This window comes from Wolffia australiana, chromosome 8, assembly GCF_029677425.1.
Source record: "Wolffia australiana isolate 7733 chromosome 8, ASM2967742v1".
Lineage (NCBI taxonomy): Eukaryota > Viridiplantae > Streptophyta > Magnoliopsida > Alismatales > Araceae > Wolffia > Wolffia australiana.
The window spans coordinates 5,216,221-5,239,076 of NC_135842.1; the positions used below are offsets into that span (position 1 = coordinate 5,216,221).

The following is a 22,856-nucleotide window of genomic DNA, read 5'->3' on the forward strand; positions in this document are numbered from 1 at the left end:
CCATGAAATATTTCAATATTTCAGCCTTCCCTTTGTGTTTGGGACATGTCGGTCCTATCACCAGCATAGGGGTTTCTCGAATATCCTCCTCCGATGACTCTACTGCCAAGTCAACGCACACATCGCCAATTGGAGTTTCCATCAGCGATTGTGTCGTAGAGAATAGGTGAAAATGCTCATTTAGTCAAATTGAAAAATTAAATCATTAAAACTTTCCTAGGACATATAATGTAAAGTAAACAACGAATAAATCTCCATGAAATTAACAGTAAGATAGAATGAACATTAGAAACAACAATTTAACATAATAAAGCTACATCATCATCACATAAGCACAATTATTTATGAGATTTAACATAAAAGTTTTTAAAACTCCAAGTCTTCTATTTGTCTTTTGAGAATTAGGGGAGTGAAGAAAACTGCCCCGTGTGAAATTAGTGAAGAGAATTATGACAAAGACTCTAAATATAGGAAGAGCAAAACCATCATTCTAAACTCAAAAGGAATCACAAAAATGCAAACGTTTAAACTATTTGGGGTGAGAGAAAAACATAAATTAATCAATATTTTTGAAGACTGATGTATTAAGCAATACATTGATAGATAGAAGATAATGAATCATGTCGGTACTAAACATTTGCATGACCATTATGGAGATGAATATTCTTATAGATGATCAATAATAAGAGACGGATAAAAAATGCACATGTGTACAATCATATAGACATGCAGCTAGGTCAGCATAAATGTAGATAGAAAAAGAGACTGAAACATAAAAAGGGACAATGTGAAAAAGAGAATGAGAGATACATATTTAGGTAGATATGCAGACAAAACTGTGTAAATAAATGATCTGTTAAAGGAAACAAACAGATAAATAGAACAGCAGAAAGAGAGACAAATAGACAGAGAGAGAGACCAACAGATGGATGAATAGACATCAGACCAAGTCAAATATTGATCATTCCACTACCATGAATATAGATAAAGGGAACGAAAAGATGTAGGCAGCCAGATAAAAAATTCAAAGAGAAGTGAATAGAGATGTTGATAAATAAAAAAATAGAGGTATAAAGATGAATATGATGATTCAGTTGAAGACAGAAAGATGGACAGATAAATAGATAGAGAGGAAAAAATTGAGAGAAGGGAAAAACCCTAAGGGTCCTGAAGTTATTTTTGTATTGCTGTGGGCCCACCTTCACGTCTAGACATTGAAATAGAGAGAGTAGAGAGGATAGAGATCGGGAGAGAGAGATAGAAATAGGGAGATAGAGAGATATAGATATGGAGATAGAGAAATAGAGAGGGTAGAGAGGGATGGAGATAGGGAGATAGAGAGATAGAAATAGGAAGATAGGGAGATTGAGATATGGAGATAGAAATAGAGAGAGTAGAGAGGGATAGAAATATGGAGATAGAGAGATAGAAATAGGGAGATAGAAAGATAGAAAGAGTAGAGAGAGATAGAGCTAGGGAGATGGAGAGATAGAGAGAGTGAGAGTAGAGAGTGATAGAGATAGGGAGATAGAGAAATAGAGAGAGTAGAGAGGGATAGAGATAGGGAGATAGAGAGATAGAAATAGGGAGACCGAGAGTAGAGAGAGATAGAGCTAGGGAGATAGAGAGATAGAGAGAGTGAGAATAGAGAATGATAGAGATAGTGAGATAGAGACATTGAGATAGGGAAATAGAGAAATAGAGAGCAGAACAGTCCAGTTCATACATTTCTTCATTGTCATCAACATTTCATACGCGGCTCAACATCAAAATATCATCTGAGTTAACTCAGATAAGCACAAATACTAGATCAAAGAGACATTCTATTTGCAAAAAAGCTTTGCTAGTGTCTCATAATTAACAAAAGATACGAATAATTTAAATGCACAAGGTTTTCTAAGACATTCCTTCTGTTTCCACCGGCCGTTCCTGTAAATAATAACTTCAATACAGAAAAAAAGATCACAAAAGATTGCATTCTAATTGATCATCATACATTAGCATCTAAAAGCTTATTATCCCTGCCGACATCAAGACGGTGTTCTTCATGTTCATCCCCGCAAGTTTAATGATCTCATGTTGGTACGGCGATACTTTTCAATGATCATGCACGTATAATCAAATATCACCTCCATCAATAGTTCATAAGATCATCGATTTTTTTTGAATGAAATCAATATTTCATCAATAGTACATAAGATCCTAAATTTAGTCGCGTCAGAGAAACTTTTCGTTTGTTTTCCATCATCATCATAATAAAAAAAACAACCTGCATTGGAACCCTAGCTCTCAAAAACTGCAATCAATGGAGAAGAAGACATACCACTTGACGGAGAAGCTCCTCTTGGCGAAGCGGTCCCCAACTGACGGAGAATCAATGGAAAAAAGTAAGAGCTTGACCAGGCAGAGGGAAGAGCGTTCTTCTCGACTCATGACGAAAAATCGTTTCTAAGAGCTTTACGTTCCCTAATGGGGAATCCTGACTAGGGAACGACAAGCTCTTAGAAACGATTTTCCATCACTAGTGACAGTGACACTGTCACGGTGACAACGACGTGACGGGACACCGCCTGGAGGGACGCATGATGGTTTTTTTTATCATATCCTGGGACGCGTGACGTGACTGTGGTGTAAATTTTTTTTTGTCACGTCACTTTCCGTCACTAGGCGTCATCCATCCTGTCACATCCGAGATGTCACGTCCTGGACGTGTCGTTCCCTACAAAGAACGGAGGCTTTTACTATTTTTTATTTTTCAAGTTCTATTAAAAATATACTTGGTAAAGAGGAACTAAACTAATATTTTTGGATTATATGTCTATTTTCCATTGAAAAAAAAGGTTAATTTGTGAGTAAGATTCACCATTTTTTTTACCAAACCTCAATAAAATCAGACCAAATCAATAGTGTCAGATTAGGGTTCAAAGGTTTACCACAAGTTTTTCCCTGTTTTGGTCTGAACATAAAATTGGACTGTAAACTAAAAAAGAGTGTAAAAAGTTATGTTTAAATGTATAGGGTACCACTAGGTTTGTAACCCTTATCTCCTCTCTCCTAGAAGATTGCCCCATCATTCAGTTGTGCCACTGAGAGGTAAATATGCTAAAAAAAATAAATATAAAGTATCAGATTTCTTAAATGTTGAGCTGAGAGGACGCTGTTTCTCACTTTCCTTGGTTTTAAAGAGAATATTCGTATGAGTAATTACTCACCGTCACCACATGCCTTATTGTTTTGCCATCACCTACTACCATTGCTTGCAATAGTGCTGTCATCTACATTGTTGTTATTTCCTCTCTTTCCTCATTCTCTTGTTGCCACTTCTACAATATATTACCCATTTTCTCCATGGATTTGGGTGGATATAAGGTATATTACACATTTTTATTAAATTAATTTTGTTGATATTTAATTTTGGTAGAATTTTAATCACGTAGGTTCCATCAAATCATGCACACAATCAAAAATAACTTATTGATGAATGAAGACAAGCATTCACATTGTAAGAGACTCTCTCGTATATTGAAATGCTAAGTAAAAAATGGTAATAGTGATTATCAATGCAAGCTTTGTAAGGTGAAGAAGCTGATAGCAAAAAAGCATGACTCATGTGGCATTATGAGGGTGTGGACACAATTGAAAAATTTCTCATGCCACGGTTCACAGGAAATTAAGCCTTCATCCAGTTAGAAACCTTTCTTAGAGTATTTTAATATGAAAATAAAATCTACAAGTACAACACCAGAGCAAAAGAAGGCATAACTATTAGACCTCATCATCAATACTGGTATGCCCTGCTTGATAATTGAACATTCAAAAAAAAAAAAAACTGTGGATGCTTTGCACAATATAGTTTGAAGCCTCCAAGTGCCAATACAATTTAGCATGCAGCGAGTGCAATATTTGAAAAATAAAAATGAAGTTTAAATATGAGCCTAGCCCGATCGAAAAAGTGTTAATGAAAATGAACACTTGGACTACCATCGAACGAAAAAGTGTTAATGGCTATTTATTCGATGACATTTTTGTGTATTGATAAGGGCTGGAAGCTTCTTGAATGAGTTCTCAGTGTAAATCAATTAATTGAATCACATGAGTGTAAACCTATTAATTGAATCACATGAGGCTTATACTCGGCATAAATATTTCACTCAGTTTTGAAGTATTGAAATTTGACTCATAAGGTAATTTATATTTTATTACCTTTCCCCCCTCCTTTTACAAGTATTTGCTATCATGACCGATTATGCTAGTATTAAAAGTAGTATGGTAGCAACCTTAGAAATGATACTGAAGGTTATTGGCACTAATTTCAACAAGAAACACCATGTTTTAAACTTATTTGTGGAGTCAGTCTTCATAGAACTTATAATGAAATTTGAAATACATTCAAACTGTTTTTGATCAGTAGCGTGAGTAAATATTAGATATGTGATTTCTTTGATCCTCGAGTGAGACATGTGGAGCTGATCATGTTGAGTCTCCTCCTTTATCCTAGCAAGCTCGCTTCACGTTCTACCATCGTCGTTACGCCATATCTCGATCACATCATTTCATTTGTGGAGATGAGTGATGGGGATAAAAGAGAATAATATGAAGGGCCATAAAAAATTCTCGCCTGGGTGAATTTCCTTCAAGGTCTTCCCCTACTTCTAATAAGTGGAATTTTCATAGAACTCCAAAACTTGAAGTATATATTTTTGAAATCCAAAATACTATTTTTTTGTGACCCTTTAGTCTTATATATCAGTCTAGTTAATTACCATAGTCACCCAATACCATTTATTGGCCTTCCAAATTAATTAACTTTACTCTCATATAGGTTAATTAATGATGGATCAATTAAACCAAATTGATAGGTTCAGTCTCTAGCCAAGCTACCCCTCACACTCTAGAAGATAAAAAGGAGTGCATTAACTATGGAGTTGATGGAGCAGGAGCAAAAAAAACACAATGGTTACATCATGTTGGATCTAAACAGTATTCATGTATTGCTATCCTTGTAAACTAGTCCTTATAAATTTATAACTCAAGAGCTTCATTAGAGAGTCTTTTTTCTAAATGCCAAGGAATTAGATCCTTCAAAAAGGAAGGACATCAAGAAACAATGCTGGTTCTAATGATTATGAATGATGAGTTCGTGAGGACAATGTGGATTATTAGAAAGAGGAATCTAAGGCAAATGATAACGCAAAGGACCTCAAATGAGACCAATTTTTATATGTTTTAAGTGGTATTTTCCTCTTCTAAAAAAATATTAATTTTTATTCTCCCTTCTTATTGATGGATCATGATGCTTTGCACGTTTACTGCAGGCTGAGAAGATGGATCATGATGCCTAGTTGGAAGCAATGTAATAACCGAGTGGAGACAAAGAAAGCAAAGGCAGGAGAATGCAGAGACAATGAGCCACATTTAGCAGTGTTCCTTGGAACAGAGACTTGATATACTAAAAGGCTCTAGAACCTATTTCTCTCTGGCAATTGTCTCCTCATGAAGCTTTGATATAGAAAATACATACCAAAATTTTATTTGATTATGTTGTGAATCCCTAAAGAAAATGTACTATTTACCTACTCAAATTGATTGTTTCACTCTTTTAATTATTCTTTTGACCTAAAATTTGACTATACCTTTTTAACTTTGAATTTGATTATTTCCTGGTACTCATGACAGAACTATAGGTTTTAACGAGCCGAAACTGATCTTTGACCGAACCGGGACATACCAAAGTTTCGGTTTTGGCAAAAAACCCGATACCGAGCCGAAGCTAGTATAAAACTACCTGAACCGACAAGTTTTTACTTTCATATTCCAAGTAAAATCACAAATTTAATCAGTGAAAGAGGGAACAGAAAAACAGAAAAATTGCTTTTTGAAAATTAAAAAAAACACTCCGCAATCGGATTAGGCTATCGGTTCTTAGCGGGTCGAATCTTGGGTCTGTTCTGGGGCTATAAATACAAGGACAAACAAAGTCGGGCTACTTGAAACAGACAGTCGAAGCTCGAGTGTTGAACATGGCGGAGGGCGGCGTCGAAGGTTTAGCGGGGGAGATGGAGGTCGAGGCGTACCGCCGCCTCTTCCCTCTTCCTTTCTACGAGCGTCATCTCGTCGAATCCGTCAGGCCTGATGGTAGACCTCTCAGTTCCGCTCGAGAAACCTCCATTGCCGTTGGTTCGCCCTCCTTCACTGTTCATTTCAGTATTTCAATGATTGCGTTTGTGCTTGTTCTTTTTCTTGTGGATTAATATTTTATTTCGTTTCAGGCGCGGTTACTACGGCGGATGGCTCGGCCTTGGTGAAAACAGGCGAGACGGTATCCGTTTCTTTGTTTTCTTCTTGAATTTGTACCGTTTTTTTTTTTTTTTTGTTGATTGAGTCTCCTCTGTGCTTTTATTGGTGTTTTCAAACTTTTTACGTAGTGTTTGTTAAAAAACAGACGATGCTTGCGGCCATCAAATTGGAGGTTATGAGTCCTTCTCGCGAATCACCTGATGAGGGCTCCCTAGGTCCGTTACTAATCTTATTTCTCGTCTTTGTAAAACTGTAATTATTTTGAGCTCCGCTACTTTAACGTTTTTGTGAATTTCACAATTCAGTCATTGATTTTCACATGCCTCCAATCTGCTCGCCAACTGTAAGGCCTGGGAGGCCTGCTGAATTGGCCCCTGTGATTTCTCAGCAACTATCGGACGTTATCACTAGGTCGATTTTTTTTAACTCTTGGAGCGTTCGTATTTTTCTATTGACTGGTCGCAATATATGCTTTATATTTTTGAAATATGAGATATTATTGATGGAGGATCTACCTGCTTTGTGGAAGACTTATCTGAATTTTTTATCCTGGTTCTAGTCGCTTTATTTTTAATTTTATTAGGATTCCGTTTTTGGGTGTTGTTTGTCAGATAACTTAGATATAGCTCGTCTTTCTTTCCTCTTAAGGCTATATAATTTATAAAGTGGAGAAACCCTCTGTTAAAACATAATTTGCTGCTGGACATGAGATAGGTCAAGGAAATCTCATCGAAAGCTTGACAGAGAAATGAGTTGCTGTTCGTCATTGCTGATCTATATGATAATATATTTTCTTTAACCATACATGTATATATTCATTGAGCTATCAATCTGATTTATGCTTTGTGCCAGAGAGTACCATTAATCAATGAATCTTGATCAGCGATAATCTTGTTTTTGTTGAGGATAACTATGTCACTGTTTCTGCTCCATAGATTCTGTATATGAGCTTTTGAAGGAAGTGCACAGTCGATGCACTTAGAGACACAATGAATGGGATACACATAGGCTTATCAAAACTGCATTGGTACACCCATTTGCCGACAAAAAATCTGGAGCATCTGGTTCAGGAATGACTTCTGAAGGGCTTTATCTCTCTTACTGCAGCCCATGTTCAAGCCCAGATCTCTTCGAAAAAGAAATATGCCATTTAGTGGCACTGCATGGATTACCGTGGTATCAACAAACCAACAATCCTTGACCAGTTCCCATTTCCTTTAGTGAGTCTGATAGTGGATGAGCTACGCGGTATGTTGACCTTTTCTAAGCTTGACCTCGCTATCACCTGATACGCATCAATGAAGAGGACATCGAAGAAAAAAAAACTGTCTCTTGTAAGAGTGCAGATTTAAAATGTTTCCTCGGGGGCTTTTTCGTTAAAACCTATGTCTCGATCTGTCTATTTAAGGGAAAAAGATTGATGTATAGTTTGAGTGAAATTTGGGTTAAAAATAATGAAAAAGATAACGAGTCAATGAGTTGGCTCCTATGAAGAAGCAGCACACCCTTTCTGACGTGGCTGACCATTGCTGACATGGCCCACCATGATGACATGGACTGCTCGCTGATATAACCTGCCTGATGACCTGGCTTGTCTTCTGATGCTCCTCTGCTGACATGTCTTATCTGCTTATGTGGCTTCTGCCCTTATGCATTTCGATGACAAGGTACTGCTGCTGATTTGTTGATGCTACTGTTGCTGGTGCCAGTTTCTCCATAGCTATGAAACAGATATGACATCCATTTTGGGCTGCCGGCTGACTTGGTCTGGCTCTGAGTTGACATTCTAAAGGTATGAAATAGGGAACTGTGGCGCTCCATCCAAGGTCATATCCACCAGTAAGATTTCCGTCAGGGCTGCAAGCAAACCCTGGTCAAACCCACTCCCTATACTGCAATCATGCCCACCACTGTGGTCATACCCGTGGTCTTTACTGCAGTCAAACTTGAGGTTTACACTTTGGTCGTCGTTGTGGTCAACCCATTGGTTAATTTAAGCCAACGCTGAGGTCAGTTCCCTGGTCTACGCTGAGGTCTTCTGCTGCAGTGAACACTAAGGCCCTCTATTGTGGTTAATATCGCTGTCAATGCCATTGTCAACTCCTTGGTCCTCTGTCGAGGTCAATGCCAAGCTCCTCTCCCATGGTTAACATGCAATTGACGCCAAGGTCAACACCAAGGTCCTCTGCTGCAGTCTGCCACAGTAAATGACATGGTCAGGGATGGTTGCCCACGTCAGTGTGCCAAGTCTTCACAGGTGCCAAGTCCTCTTTCATTTGCATTTGCAAAGTTCGTGTGGTATTAGTTTGAGATTCAGTATAAGTGGCGATGCTTTGTCTGAAGTGTCTAAAGGAGTTATGCTTTCAACTAGCAGATGAGCTCCCTCATCACTGTTCTGTATTCCTAATGAGAGAACGAATCTGCTCTCCGCATGGATATTACGGCCTTAATCTGTACTCTGTTGCACCAGCAGAGCAAGAATCTACAACAACTGCCTCACTCTAACAAATTTGTCCACTTTTATACCTCTTTATCCTGGAAGAATTCCATGACTGTGCATTGATATTTTTATGAGATTTTGTGAATTAGTTTACTGGTTAGTGCATTGAGATTCTGTGCTTTGATAGTTTAGTGGATTCGTTTGACATTATAAACATCTCACCGGTGTAGTGTAGAAATTACTTTTCTGTGTAATATTTTTAGGTTTCTCTCGCTTACACTTGTATTTAACCGTTTATGCCATGCAGATCAAAGGTGATTAACCAAAAAGATCTTTCCCTTATCAGTGGGAAGGCTGCTTGGTTGGCATATCTGGTAAAATTCCCTTGTAATATTGGTGCTAATATGCTGATAAGTTGCTATCTGAGAAATTACTGCCGAATGCAGGATATGTTTGTCTACATATCCTCGTGGAATAACTTTTGTTCTTCAATGTTTCTCGGAATGATCCTTTCCCCTCATGCTCGGTTGGCATTTTTGTACTTTGTGGTCTTCTATAGGAAGATGTTTAATTTTTCAGTCTAGACAATGTTAACTTTTTCTCCAGGAAAAAATTTTCTGCTGTCACAGCTCTTTCCAGTTCCCTTTCTCCCTTACACATTCGTGAGAACAAAGTATTGTATCATTATGAGGGGCATAGATTCTCGTTTTCAGCTATGGTTGTTAGACAGCAGGGTGAGAGTGCCCAACTTACCTGTTTCCAGTCGGTTTAGGACTGAAGAAATTCTAGAAAGATATTGAATTCTGGAAACTTCTAGAAGACTTAAGAATTCACGAAGCTTCTTTCCTAGACTATCAATTCAATGTCTTGCACTGGAATGAATGATTCTTCAAGATTCCGAGTGATTCTCGAACCCAAACTAGTGTTTTATGCGGTGGGTGTCTCACCTGCCGTCCTATCTTCTATTTTCTCTTTCTCTACTCAATTTATCCAAGTCCGACAATGTTCATCGCTTCAAGATTCTGAGAACATCTTCAGAGATTCATCAAGACGCAAGTCCCATCCAGATAATCAATTATCTATCGTTGATAGACTCATGCATGAATATCTATTTAATTGGGAACTTTTGATATTTTATTATATTTCATTCCCGTCCTTTTGGTCTTCAATTAATCTTGTTACATTTTGTTGGATTACTGTAATGCAGGATGTCTACTGTCTCAATGCTGATGGCTCGCTTTTTGATGTTGCATTATTATCAGCCATAGCCGCTTTGGCACACTGTATGCTTCACAAACACGATAATGATTTTCTTTAGGTTTTACAATTTGCGTTGCACGTTGAGAATGTGTATCATCTTCTTTTTGTTTTTAGGACTTCCTCAGTTATTTAACCTTTCTTTAAAATGGTCGACATCTTGCTTTATTCCGAAATAATGATTTGGATGGGGTAATGCCTCAAATATTAGAAGTGAAGTCAACCAATCAATTCTGAATCGGCTGTGTAGGGTGTTGTATCATTTTTTCTGTTTCGTAATTTCAGCATGATTCCGTAGTTGAAATTGTAGACGATAATCTGATAAACTTACCCTCAAATATAATGGCTATCCTCCGTGCAGTACACATTCCTCTAGTATCACTGAGTGATGACGGCCGAGTTGTTCCGTTATCTGAGGACGCGCCGAGAAAGGCAACGCGAGAGGCAGTTAACAAAGACAGGAGAAAGCTGGGCCTTAAGTTGTTACCCTTCTCGCTGACTTGTCTACTCCACAAGAACTACATTCTCGCTGACCCAACCGCTGAGGAGGAGTCAATAATGGATACTCCTTTGACCGTGGTGTTGGACTCTTCTCACTTGCTTGTTTCACTATATAAATCAGGAGGAGCAGTTCTTGCCTTCACTTCCTCTCTCAAGGTCCGTTGAGATACCCTTTAATCTTCCAACTTTTTCAATAAGAACTTTTGCTTTCTGATCATCTTGCCTTATATTTTATAATGTCTCTCCCTACATTGTAAGGTTAAATAAAATCATCATCTGTTTTCTACATATCTCTCGTGATCTTTCCAACTGTTGAACTTTCTCCACGTTATTGTTTCTTAACGTTTTGCCGCAATATTTCTTAGAGGTTTCCACTGGGAAGAAATGAAGAAAGTACCTGTTTTTTTACTTGTTTATTTATCAAGGAATGCATATCGCTTACAAAGAAAAGGGTTCAGGAGCTTCAAAGCCTTTTAGACGAAGCTCTTCAATCTACGGAGATGGACGAGGATTGAGCAGATTGCTGTAAGAGTATCTTTTTGATCTGATTGAACTAGATTCTTGTTTGGATTCTGTTTTGAGTCGGGAACAGCTGTCATATATTTAAATAGAAATGTTACTTGAAAGTATTTACAGAAAGGGAAAACCAATTATAACATGGGGCTCAACATAGAAGTGTTACATAGAAATCCATCCTAATTGGAAATATTAAATTCTCGTTGGGGTTATTTATCTGCGTCTGCCACTGATGTTTGTTCTCTCAAAGGACATACCAAGTCATGTAGTGCTGTGCTGGCTTCCATCTCTGGTATGATTTAATTTCTTGTTTCCGTAACCTCCAAAATTTCTCCATTGCCATCTTGCTGTGCCATTTTTAATTTATTATTCTTTTTGAAGAAAACCATTTTTAATTTATGGTTGGATTTTATAGACGCGTTGTAATATTACTAGCAGAAAAGTAAAGCTGGATGTAATTATTTGAACTAAACGTGGAGTTTCATGAAACAGGTCTATATGATGCAAAAACTTTACTTGAATAAAGACAAAGCTCTACAAGTTTAGAAATTATTCATATGTGCTTATTTCTTTAGGGCCTTTAAAAAAAGAGATAGCAAGAAAGTAGTAAACAGTCTCAGTAGTTGAAAATAATAAATAGTGCTCAATAGTAGCAGATTTCAGATGTGCGAAGGAGGCGTAACTGATGGCGTAGCCGATAGCTGATAAGGTAGGCAATTGCCCCAACCAAGGAGTTTAGAGGTAGGGTGGGTTGCCAGGGTTGGAGAGCTTGACGCACTTCTGGTCTGCAGATTTTTCTTGATCAAGCAGTTGACTTGAGTCAGCTATCTGATACGTCCTTGTATCAAATTGGTAGGAAATTCAAATATGGAAATGAATTACTTACAGTAAGGGAGTCTCTCTACTCGGTCTTTCAAGCGGATATCCTTCTAGTCTCCCGTCGTCGTCCTTCCGGAATACGCGAACTTGCTTCTGGATGCTTGGCCGAATGCAGCCTGTCCTCCCAGCTCCCGTAAACCCCAGAAGTCTCCTCCCGAAGATACTTCCTCTCTGCTAGCCTTCTTTATTTATAGTATCATTTATTCCTTTCCTAAACTACCAGTCAAGAACTGGCAGTTATTCTGCCAGATCAGCAGTACCTGGACCAGTGCCCCTCTCTAGGACATTTGTCTTTTTCTGTCCTTGACGTTTTCTCCTTTCGTAGACTTTTATTGGAATTGTATCATTATCTCCCTGGTAAAAAGTTCCGGTTAGACTATGATGTGTACTGAGATTGTGGTTATGTGAACATACACTAGAGCCTGGACAAGGTGGTCGCCATCCAGGATGGTGTTTAAGAAGAGGATTCAGAGCTGGAGAGACCTAAGCAGAAGTTGCTGAAGTCAAAGTTGACTTCCTTGGAAGTCTCTCCAATGGAGGGGAGGGGGAGAGAGGTAGGGTTGGTTGCAACGTCGAAGTTCAGGAGGGTCAATGTGAAGGATACATGAGAAGGACTCTAAGGATAGATAGTGGGTGCTCTTTAGTGGAAAGAGTTTATTGAATTGATTCTAAGGATAGATAGTGGGTTCACCAAGTTCACTGAATTGATCCACTAAGGACATTAAAGAGTTAACTTCAGTGGAAAGATAAGTACATTCAAAGGATATTGTGACGTTGAAGTCCAGGAGGGTCAATTCAGTGAAGGGCCAAGTGGATTTTGACGTTGCAGCCAGCCGTGTGCCCCTTGTCCGAGAGAATTCTTGGAAAGTTGACTTGGACTTCAGCAACATCTGATTAGGTCTCTCCATCTCGGAATTCCTCTTCTAAAACACTGTCCTGGACGGCAGCAACCTCACCCAGCCACCAATGTATGTTTGCCGACGCACAATCTCAGTATGCCTCATAATCTTACTGGACTTATTAACCAGGGAGATGTCTGACCTGAGTCAATGGCTTGACTCGTGCAACTACGTTGCCATTACGGCAACCCGAGGCATCACGGAGAGTGTCAAGCTTGCCAACTCTTGTGACCTGCCATACTTCAGAACTCCTTGGTCGGGGCGATTGCCTACCACCTTGATGCAACATCGGATGCGCCTCCCTCACATATTCGAAATTCTCTACTATTGAGCACTCTACCCTTTTTAACTGTGGAGCCTCTTTATAGTTTTCTTTCTATCTCTCTTTTTAAATGTTCACAAAAAATAAACACAAATAATTTGCAATTTTGATGTGCAAAATCTTTCGATCAACAGTTTTTCCCATGCTTTGGAGAAATCATCGTTGGAATTTACTTTTGTGACAACTTTCAAAGTATCAGTAAAGATTAACTGTTTAAGCTTGAATTTTAAAGGAAATGTTGCAAATATCTGTACGGAAGTGAATGATTGTATGTTCCCGTTTTCATGTGTATTATAGTTGCAGTAAGCCTATACCTATAAGTTATGCAAGTATTCTGTAGTCCGTTTGCCAGAAAGTAAACTGGAATAAAAAAATTGGAAAAAAGAAAAATTTGGAATAACACTTCTTTTCCATGTACTCTGAGAGGTGTTGACCAGGAGAGTCCCTTCGCAATATGCGTACACATTTGGAGTGAATGTTCAAATTTTTCGGTTAAATAATTGACTGCTGAAAATCATTCGCCTCTTCTTTGCTAGTCTTCATTTTCTCCCCTGTAAGTTCTTGCTGAAATGGTAACTATTTCCAAACTTCCATTCAACCATTTCAGAAACTGTGGATTATACTGACACAAACCATTTCCAACATCAAATTGAAGTAATTTTTCTATCTGCCTAAGATTTGATGTTACCTATGATAATGTGTGGTTCCATTGTTTGCCTTATGTGTCTGCTTGATACCATATCATTTTGCATTATGATTCGGATTCTGGATGTGAAGTGCCATCAGTCCTGTGAAGTTGTGTAGATGGATAGCAATGGTGCCGAAGGAGGCAGAGCTCTTAATGCCCTCAGGCTGTTGACAGGCGTCATCCCTTATGATGAGTCTCTGATACAAACATTTCAGAAATAAATAATGATACAAACATTTAATAAATATTATGAAAAACCGAGTTTAAAAATATAATCTTAAGTAATAGAACGATGCAAACATTTAATCGATTCATAAGCTTATTTTTTTGCTCTTTATATAATACTTTACAATGTATACATTGTTGCATTATGAGATGAAGGAAGAAATAATGAAGACTACAATTATTCATATTGATCTGACATTAACTTATGGAAATTTATTAACAAACATTGGATGAATAAATAAGCTTATGTTTTATACAGTTTATATAATATTTTAGGACGTATACATTGCACTATGAGGTGAAATAAGTATTCATGCCTATGGCAGTGTGAAAATAATAAAGATTATAATTATTCAGATTGTCCAGACATTAATATATGGAAATTTATTAACAAACATTGGATGAATAAATAAGCTTATGTTTTATACAGTTTTTATAATATTTGACAATGTATACATTGTTGCAGTATGAGGTGAAATAAGTACTCTTGACTTTAGTGGTTTGAAAATAATGAAGATTATAATGGTTCATATTAAGCGGACATTATTTATCAAAATTTATTATCAATCTAAAACACAGGTGAATCTTATTAATTAATAACATTTCACAGATAAAAATAATCAATATTGTAATAACATTTGCAACAGGTAACTTTAGAAAAAAATATTGATAGAGTTTAAAATATATGAAAATGTAAAAAGTTATGTTCACTATGGAATGACAAAATTAGATCCTTGTTATTGTTTTTCGACAAAAAATATGGAAAAATATAGGAATTTACATAACAACGAAGACTAGACTTTGGTATGTTTAAAGTGGATCCACTCATGTATTATACGGACATATGATACCTTTTAATTTCACAATAACTTGGTGTGATATGAGTGAAATTAGCTTGGACAGTAATTTAACTTTAAAATGATAATACAGGTAAATCCACCAAAATATTTTTAAATGACATGCATTAGTTTGAAAAAAATCTTAAATAATGTTAGTTAAGAAATTGTGAAATGATAGTACAGTGATGGTAAAATTGAAGGCACTTATATTATATCTTTGACATTAATCCATAGCAGGAAGTCATCACTCATTTTTTATGGTGACACTGATCTCTAAAGGATATCCTTATTGATCCATTGAGCTGCCTGTGTATTTTATTTTGCCATTATGCTATGGTATTGGGTCACATCTATCTCTAAATGGATCAAACAATGATCTTTTGAGTATGCAGAATGCATTGCCATAAATTTTAAAACAAACCTATGGTTCTTTAACTACTAGGAAATAATTACAAGGTTTTTCATTGTATCCAAGATAAATACATATGCAACAAACGTTGTGGGCAAGAGGTGAACTTTTCATCCATTGACTTCATTCCATGCAAGATGACCTGGAGCACAACCAAGAGTCTTTTCATTTCCTTGCTCTGAATGAGGTGTCTAAGGAGAGGTGTGCTTTGAAAAGGAATGAATATGGAAGATATTACTTGGGTAGATGGAGCATTGATTCCAGATAATGAATGATGGAGAAGAGTGGTGGGCCAAATGTCAAAAGCCCCACAATTTGAAGGTATGATACCATCTCTAGAGAAAATTACCAAGGTCATGTCGCGTCGTCATCGTCAATCCTAGATCTAAACTTCATTTGTTACCAGGATTTCATTTTGAATTTTCATTTAAATATTTACTTTTTAGTTATTTTCTCTATCTTCCAAATCCACTCTGCCTTGCTCGTTCCATGTTCATTAAAAGAACATATTCATTATAGTGGATGTGTGATGCTTATAACGAAGTCCATGAATACCTGATCGGACTTAGTGAATTATGATGAGATTGTAATACGAAGATCACTAGTCTTTAAGGATAGGTTTTAAATATTCCCATTTGAAGGATACTCGAGAATGACATCGAAGCATACTCATATGATGAGTATGGTCGATCCCATAGCCAATAGTGTGGAAACACTAAGGATAGATAATGGGTGCTTGATAAACTGAAAATTAGGATTAAAATTAAGTCGTCGTGAAATTCAATGTAATCAATAATATTTATAAAATTATACTCATAAATAATTTAGTTAGCTAGAGATGAGTAAGGGTCATCTCTAGGGAACATATGTTAAGGAAGGAACTCTCTATTGGATGGAGTCGAGAAGTTAAGAAGAATTATGTAGAGCGTTCAAGCTAGGGAATGGGTAAAGATAGTGTTTTCAATAGAGGTTGGAGGAATTTAAGAAGATAGACGAGTAGTGTGTGAGTACTAGTGTGTGACAAGGAATGACTATGAAGGTGGATGAGTGGTGATAATAAATATAAGGGATGGATGATAAAGGTAATTAACTACCTAAGTGTGTTGAAGAAAATTGAATCAAAGGCAAGAGGCTAACCTTAGATCCCTATATTCCACTCGGATCAAGGCACCTCTGTGATGCAGATCGACCTCCCCAGTTATCTGTTGAACTTCTCCAAGCATTAGAGACACCGAAAAACACTTGATGGACCTTCAAAACTTCACTTTCTTTCAATCTACCTGTCTAGGAGGAAGTGAGATTAAAGATGCTTTTTACAAAGATCACTGGCTCACTTTATAGATCCAACCATATGAATGAATATAGGACAGAAAGCCAAAGGTACCCTTAAAATTTCAGCTCACTCTCAGTTCTGGATTGTCAGATAGTAACCCTGGAAGTTGGACGATTTCTAGCCGTCGATTTAATCTAAAGATTTCTCTCTTCTCTTATTCGTCAATGCCGCTATGTCATTAACTTAGGGTTTTATCTTATCCTAGCATTTTGATTGGGTCATGTCACCTGCACCAGAAAAAGGTAATTCATTTGTCTTGAATGCTATAATGGCTTAGTCATATGATTGGCTGACACCAATCATTATCCCTAATTATAATTTGCTGCCGTTTGATGAATTGAACAACGATACATGGTTTCGCCAAATTAAGGCACTAAAATATATTATAAATTGTATATTTAATAAATGAAATCCCAAAAATATAATAAATATATATTTGACTTAGAAAAATCATATCTTTACAAATTTAATGTAAAAAATTCCAGAAAATTATATTATCCAATAATTTAATGTCATAAAAATCCCCAGATAAACATAAAAATGCGTAAAATTTAGAATATCATTATAAAATAAATTTAATCATTTTAATCTTGGTAAAGTGCATATATAATTAATTTAATGCAAATAAACAAGTAAATATTATCAGTTTAAGCTACTAAAACTGCAGGTTGTCAGACCCCCTAACTTAAATCATTGCTAGTCCCTTAACAAGGGCGTTTAGAATCTCGTGGCCTATCCATTCACCTTATGATCTTAACAACATGAGCTTGAAGTATCATGATATCAACTACACCTCTATGTACGATTATACCCATGTAGTGCTAGAACGCACATGAAAGACTTCTTTGTGATTTGGAAAGAGCTGGTGGTTATGAGGAGTGAAGCCTACTTCTTACCAGATACTATAATATAGGTGATGCTTTCACTCACTTCTTATCACTCAATCAGAGGTGGCGGATCCCCACTAAGTTTCCTCCCTCTTGAAATTAAGAAATAGTCATTCTTCACTCCTCATTAAAGCACATAATATCAATTGTGTATCAAGGAACCAAGTGTGGCAAGGCTCCTATCTAACTATATGCAAAGAGAGAAGAGAATGATGGATGGCTCAAAATAATGAATGTAGGGTATGTAACGTCCAATGATGTGCTTAGAGTACTCAGATAGCTTGCTCCCATGATAGAACAAAATAGTAGATGACACCTCAATGGTACACGAAAAAAAATGAAGATGCAAAGAGTTCACTTAATTGATCCATATGAATCTCTAAATGGTATTATACCAAAGTGTTGATCATGTTGATTCACATCACGATTGTGTAAGTGGTCCTTCGACCTAAGACACCAAAGAGGTATTGTGGATAGATATCTGTAGTTTGATTTTGATCTTTGAGTCTCTAATCATAGGTTTCTAAATGGTCTTAGTTTGTGTGCATCAAGAAATTCATGAAGATGATTCAGAGGACAAGATGGTACCATGCACTCTCCATATAAAAGGAGACTTCTCAAGGAAGATGATGCGATGAAGTTCAAGGTGACGGTAGTTAAATATGAGAGAAGAGTTCTCTGATGATTTCTGAATACATAAGTACTAACATGGATTGCCAATCAGGGTTTCACTGTTGGCCATACCCTGACTTATCCTATGAGCATCAATTGGATGAACTATTTGTACACGGTAACTAATGATGAACATGTCCCATGAGTGAGTCAATACACACTCCTTTGTATCTTCTAGAGCACAAGGTGTAGCTTGGCACCAATAGGTTTGAGACTCAATGTATCACTTTGGTTAAATTGATATAACATTAATTTTATGTATATGATGATATAGTTAATTAATTTTCAAGGCAAATAAAGGTTGTTGGACTGCTAGGTCACACGCAAATGGTCTTTTTGATGGGAGAAGATATACTTTTGGAGTTTTTTAAAGAAAAATTTCACTTTGTATAAATAGGGGAGGGCCCTAAAGGAAATTCAATAAGGCCAGAATTGTTAAGGGGCCTTCCCCTTCTTCTTCTTTCTCCGCATGGCTCCTCTCTATTCCGGGTAGGATCGGGACGACGTAACGATGATGCTCAGTACTGTGAAGGAGGAGATTCAATGTGCCAAGGACCGTGCAGATACTTCTAGAGGCTGCACACATGAGCAGCTCCACGTGGCTTCTTCGATGATTGAATGAATCATGCATGCAATTTGATGTTTCTGTCGATGCGGTTATGATTAATTAAAGTCTTTTGCTGCAGATCGTGTCGAATTGTTTATCCATATCAAGGCATATAGAATGCAACATCGTTCTCATCTCATCTTAACATCACTTTGTTAAGACTTCCTTCTTCATTCTCTCTCATTTTCACTCACTTTGATCACAATCCATCACTTGTACACTAATTATCTCATTCTTCTTAAATAATTGGTATCCCTATCACTGAACACTATCTTCATCCTACCACTACGGCTTGTGCTATACACATTCCTTCTTGTCCCTCAATTTCATGCTGTGGGGAAAGTTATTTATTAAAATCCCTTCCCTTTTTAGTTGACCATTGCTCATTACTAACTAATCATATTATTTTATAAGTAAAGGTTTATACATTTGATTTATTAAAATCAAATTGATAATGATGCAAATTTAACCAAACTTTGAGTTCATTAATTGGCGGCATTGCTAGGAAACGGTGGCCATTAGTGATTTAACCTACTTTTATTTTGTTATTTTTTGTGTCATATACTAATGTCTTTTCAAAGTGAATCTAGTAAAACAAACCAAGCTAAATCTTTAGAGGAAGGTAAAAAAATTGTTGCTCATATTGATGATAATTATTTTTAGATGTTATTTTCTAATTTTTTTACTTATCATAAATGAATTCATATTATTTATAGATATGAATTAATTATGGATATCACTAAAGTTAATTATGGATATCATGATCCTGAATATGGGGAAAGTTTTGATCCTAAGGAGGTATCCCATGATTCAAGAGTAGTATTATTATGGTGTTCACTCATCCCATATAAATTCTTGTGAGCCCTCTTCAACTCTTTGCATCACCATATCATGCATGCTATGATGGTGCCAAATGTCCGCTCTTCCCTCTTTGGTGATCAACATGTTTTCATCCAATTTTTTCCATGTGTTTTTCTCTGCCATCAGATATAGTGGAATAGTTGTGGAATAGGTTTTGCATCTTCTCGTGATCGACCATTTGGGATTTTGGATTTTGAGCTCTTGCTTTCATTATGGTTGTGGTAAGACAGTCCACATATCCTCGACCAGGCAAAGGGGCTGCACCAACGTCATCGTCTCTGGATTAAATGTCTGAATCCATTGTGTTGATTGTGGTCTTTTTTATCCATCGTTAGGTGACCTTTAGTTGTCCCCACCAGTGTTAGTCCTAGTCATCCTGAAATTTTCTCAAATTCTTACAGTCTTATCCTATATCTGGTATCACCTCAACCAATTAATATATATAATTAAATATTATTTTGAATATTCTCATCCTCTTTATTCTTGGTTTTTCTTCTTACATGTAAGTAAAATAACATTACTGACGCACTACCCACCTAAATCTTAATATCTCACATTTCTATATCTATCTCCTCTCTAACATGTTATCTACTATAAAGTAAAATAAATAAACATACTAATTATATCAATTATTAATCATAGTATCATTTTAACCTCTGTTCACCATGTTTCTCTCATAAAAAAATCTAAAAAAACTATTCCACTACCTATCTTAATATGCTACTTCATTATGATATTATTAATAAATTTCATGCTGCATTACTCACCATCTCTTATATATATCCAAATACTAATTATCAAAATAATATAACCAATATCTTATCTTAGAAATAGCTAACCCTTACCTTCCCTGTTTCTCTCTTAACTCTTACAACATTTTTTACTTACTAATGATCTCTACCTTATCATTATTTTATCCTTACATCATATTACCCCTTTTCTCACTAAACAATCTAATTAATTTATGTTATTATCCCTATTAACATCTTATTGTCTCTAATCATAAGTCAACTATTACATCTATCTCTAAATATCAGTCTTTGTGGAGATGGTTTCAGTACTACTATTCATATTTGAGTGAGTTTCTATACTTATAAATTTTATTTGATTTAGGAAAGTTAATTTTACAAGGACATTCAAAATTAACTCTGTAATTTGCCTCCATCACTGAGATGTACGCATTAAATGCCATGATGAAGAATGGACCATAAAAATCATCATTTAGGTCCAGCCCCCCATGGTAACGGGAATAATGATATCCTTTTCCAACCAGATAATTGGAAACATACTTCCAGGCATTAGAGGGAAATGATGATAATACAATATTGGAATGGTGGGCACACATTCGCTGGCTGATGTAGCCTTTATTGGCTCATTTACGGAAGCCTTTCTTTCTATATGTGTGTTCAGTGCCAGCCGAGAACTTGTTCTTTATCAAATGAGAAATATTTATAATCTAAAGGACTTGCCATAAGGCAAAAAGGATCAAGCTTCTTGCCATTGTGAAATGTTGGTTGCATATTGAGAAAAGACAACTTGTCCATCTATTAATGACAAGCATTTACGAGGACAATTGGTACAATGTACACAATCTTATTTATAGTTTTTAAATTGTTCTATGTTGTTTATATTATCAAAATTAATTAGTATAATTTTTTGAGGGATCGTTGTGTACATCTCACTCATAGTAAGAGAGACATACAAACTGATGGGTATCATATGGCCATCCAGCCGATCACATAACCATCTTATTTTAAGTTCATGGAAATAAATATATTTGTTCATTACTAAGTTTTTGTAGTGTTTATAATGATGGTCCCAAATATGTGCGATGAATTAGTGAATTATTATGAGATCATAGTATAATGATCACTAGTGTTTTATTGTGTGTTCTAAATATTCATATCTGATGGATACTCGAGATGGACGCCAAACTATCTATATAGAATAACACTCTCTAATCTTACTTATATGATAAATATGACTGATCATGTGGTCATTAAGCATAGAGACAATAAGGAGGTAGTGGATGCTATTTAGAGAAGTGGTTTATTGGATTGGACCCATATAAATCTCTTAATGATGTTATACCTAACCATCGATCAAACTGATTCAAATCAGGATCATTTAAGTGGTCCATTAATTGGAGACAATGATGATATATTTTACTGCTCATATGAAGCAATAAATACATGAAGGGGATTGATGTTTAAGATAGGATTGTCTTTCTTCGTTAGGTGTTAGTGGATATACTTAAATATAAGATCTTTGATGTAAAATGACTTAAATAAGTATGAATAGAGGGATGTTTTAGTCATTCCACTCAACCCACTAAAGTGTCTTGATGGTGGGATGATAAGTCTAAAGTTGTAAGGGTAAGTTTACATCATTGGGAATTCGAGTTCAACCAATAATATTCATAAACATTTACTCATGAATAATTTATCTGGATAGTGAATAGGCGAAGATAGTAACTACGATAAAGATAGCAGTAATTTAAGAAGATGGGATGAGTATCATGCTAGTAATGGACTGTTATCAAGCAAGTAGGACTAGAGCTGTGGGTGAAGGAAGATGTGAATGATGGCGATGAGAGCTGACGATAAGACGTAGTTAGTTTAGGGTTTACTAACATAGGATTTAATGTAACGTAGGTGAATGGGAAGAGGAGACAGAGAAAACAGGATAGTGTGGTACTTGGTGATGAAGGTAGTGAAGTAGGAGTAGAGTGAGGAGTGAAATGGGAGAATAATGATTTAGATTTTCTTGAACAAGTAGGGAGCATACACGTTATGGGATCATGATGGCATAGGTGTCATGTCAAGTGGATGGTAGAGGATGATAATGGATGAGTGTCGATGTTGGACGATTCCTATCTGTTGATTCGATCATTGTTAATGGTGTCATGTCATTCTGTTGGAGTTTTGTCTCATCATGGCATTTAATGCAACGATTGCCTCAGATTGTTCCTTGTCATCTGCTATCGATGGCCCTTGTTGTGCCATGTGTCTCATCTGTATGAAGCGGTGAATATATGAGGCGCGAGGAGCGTTCAGATTAAGATGAAGACGCGACGGAGCGGAGTCAAGATGAATCTGAATCTGATAAGGAGTCAATAAAGATGAAGATGAATCAGGCGTGGAGCGAAGAAGTTATCTGAAAAATAAGTTCTGCAAGGTTCAGCATGAAAAAAATTCCCCATCTCATTTGGGGCGGAAAATGAA

The 22,856-nt window shown here is 36.4% G+C and overlaps 1 protein-coding gene across 2 annotated transcripts; it reads left to right on the forward strand.

Annotated features, from left to right (window-relative positions):
• The first annotated feature begins 5,983 nt into the window (after window positions 1–5,983).
• On the forward strand, window positions 5,984–11,141 carry LOC144706865 (3'-5'-exoribonuclease family protein). 2 transcript variants are annotated; one of them, XM_078579928.1, is made up of 8 exons: window positions 5,984–6,177; window positions 6,270–6,319; window positions 6,443–6,512; window positions 6,603–6,708; window positions 9,045–9,111; window positions 9,945–10,020; window positions 10,356–10,651; window positions 10,861–11,141. In XM_078579928.1, the coding sequence occupies exons 1-8, from the start codon at window positions 6,021–6,023 to the stop codon at window positions 11,008–11,010; spliced, it is 972 nt and encodes a 323-aa protein (XP_078436054.1). In that variant the 5' UTR covers window positions 5,984–6,020; the 3' UTR covers window positions 11,011–11,141. The 2 variants fall into 2 exon arrangements, with proteins under 2 accessions (XP_078436054.1, XP_078436055.1); XM_078579929.1 differs by having other exon boundaries at window positions 10,921–11,141.
• The last annotated feature ends 11,715 nt before the right edge of the window (window positions 11,142–22,856 follow it).

Excerpts from the sequence above, each read along its gene's own strand:
- LOC144706865 (XM_078579928.1), top strand. The coding sequence starts at position 6,021 with ATGGCGGAGGGCGGCGTCGAAGGTTTAGCGGGGGAGATGGAGGTCGAG. Across the intron at positions 6,178-6,269 it reads AGAAACCTCCATTGCCGTTG|GCGCGGTTACTACGGCGGAT; the intron begins GTTCGCCCTCCT and ends ATTTCGTTTCAG. Across the intron at positions 6,709-9,044 it reads CTATCGGACGTTATCACTAG|ATCAAAGGTGATTAACCAAA; the intron begins GTCGATTTTTTT and ends TATGCCATGCAG.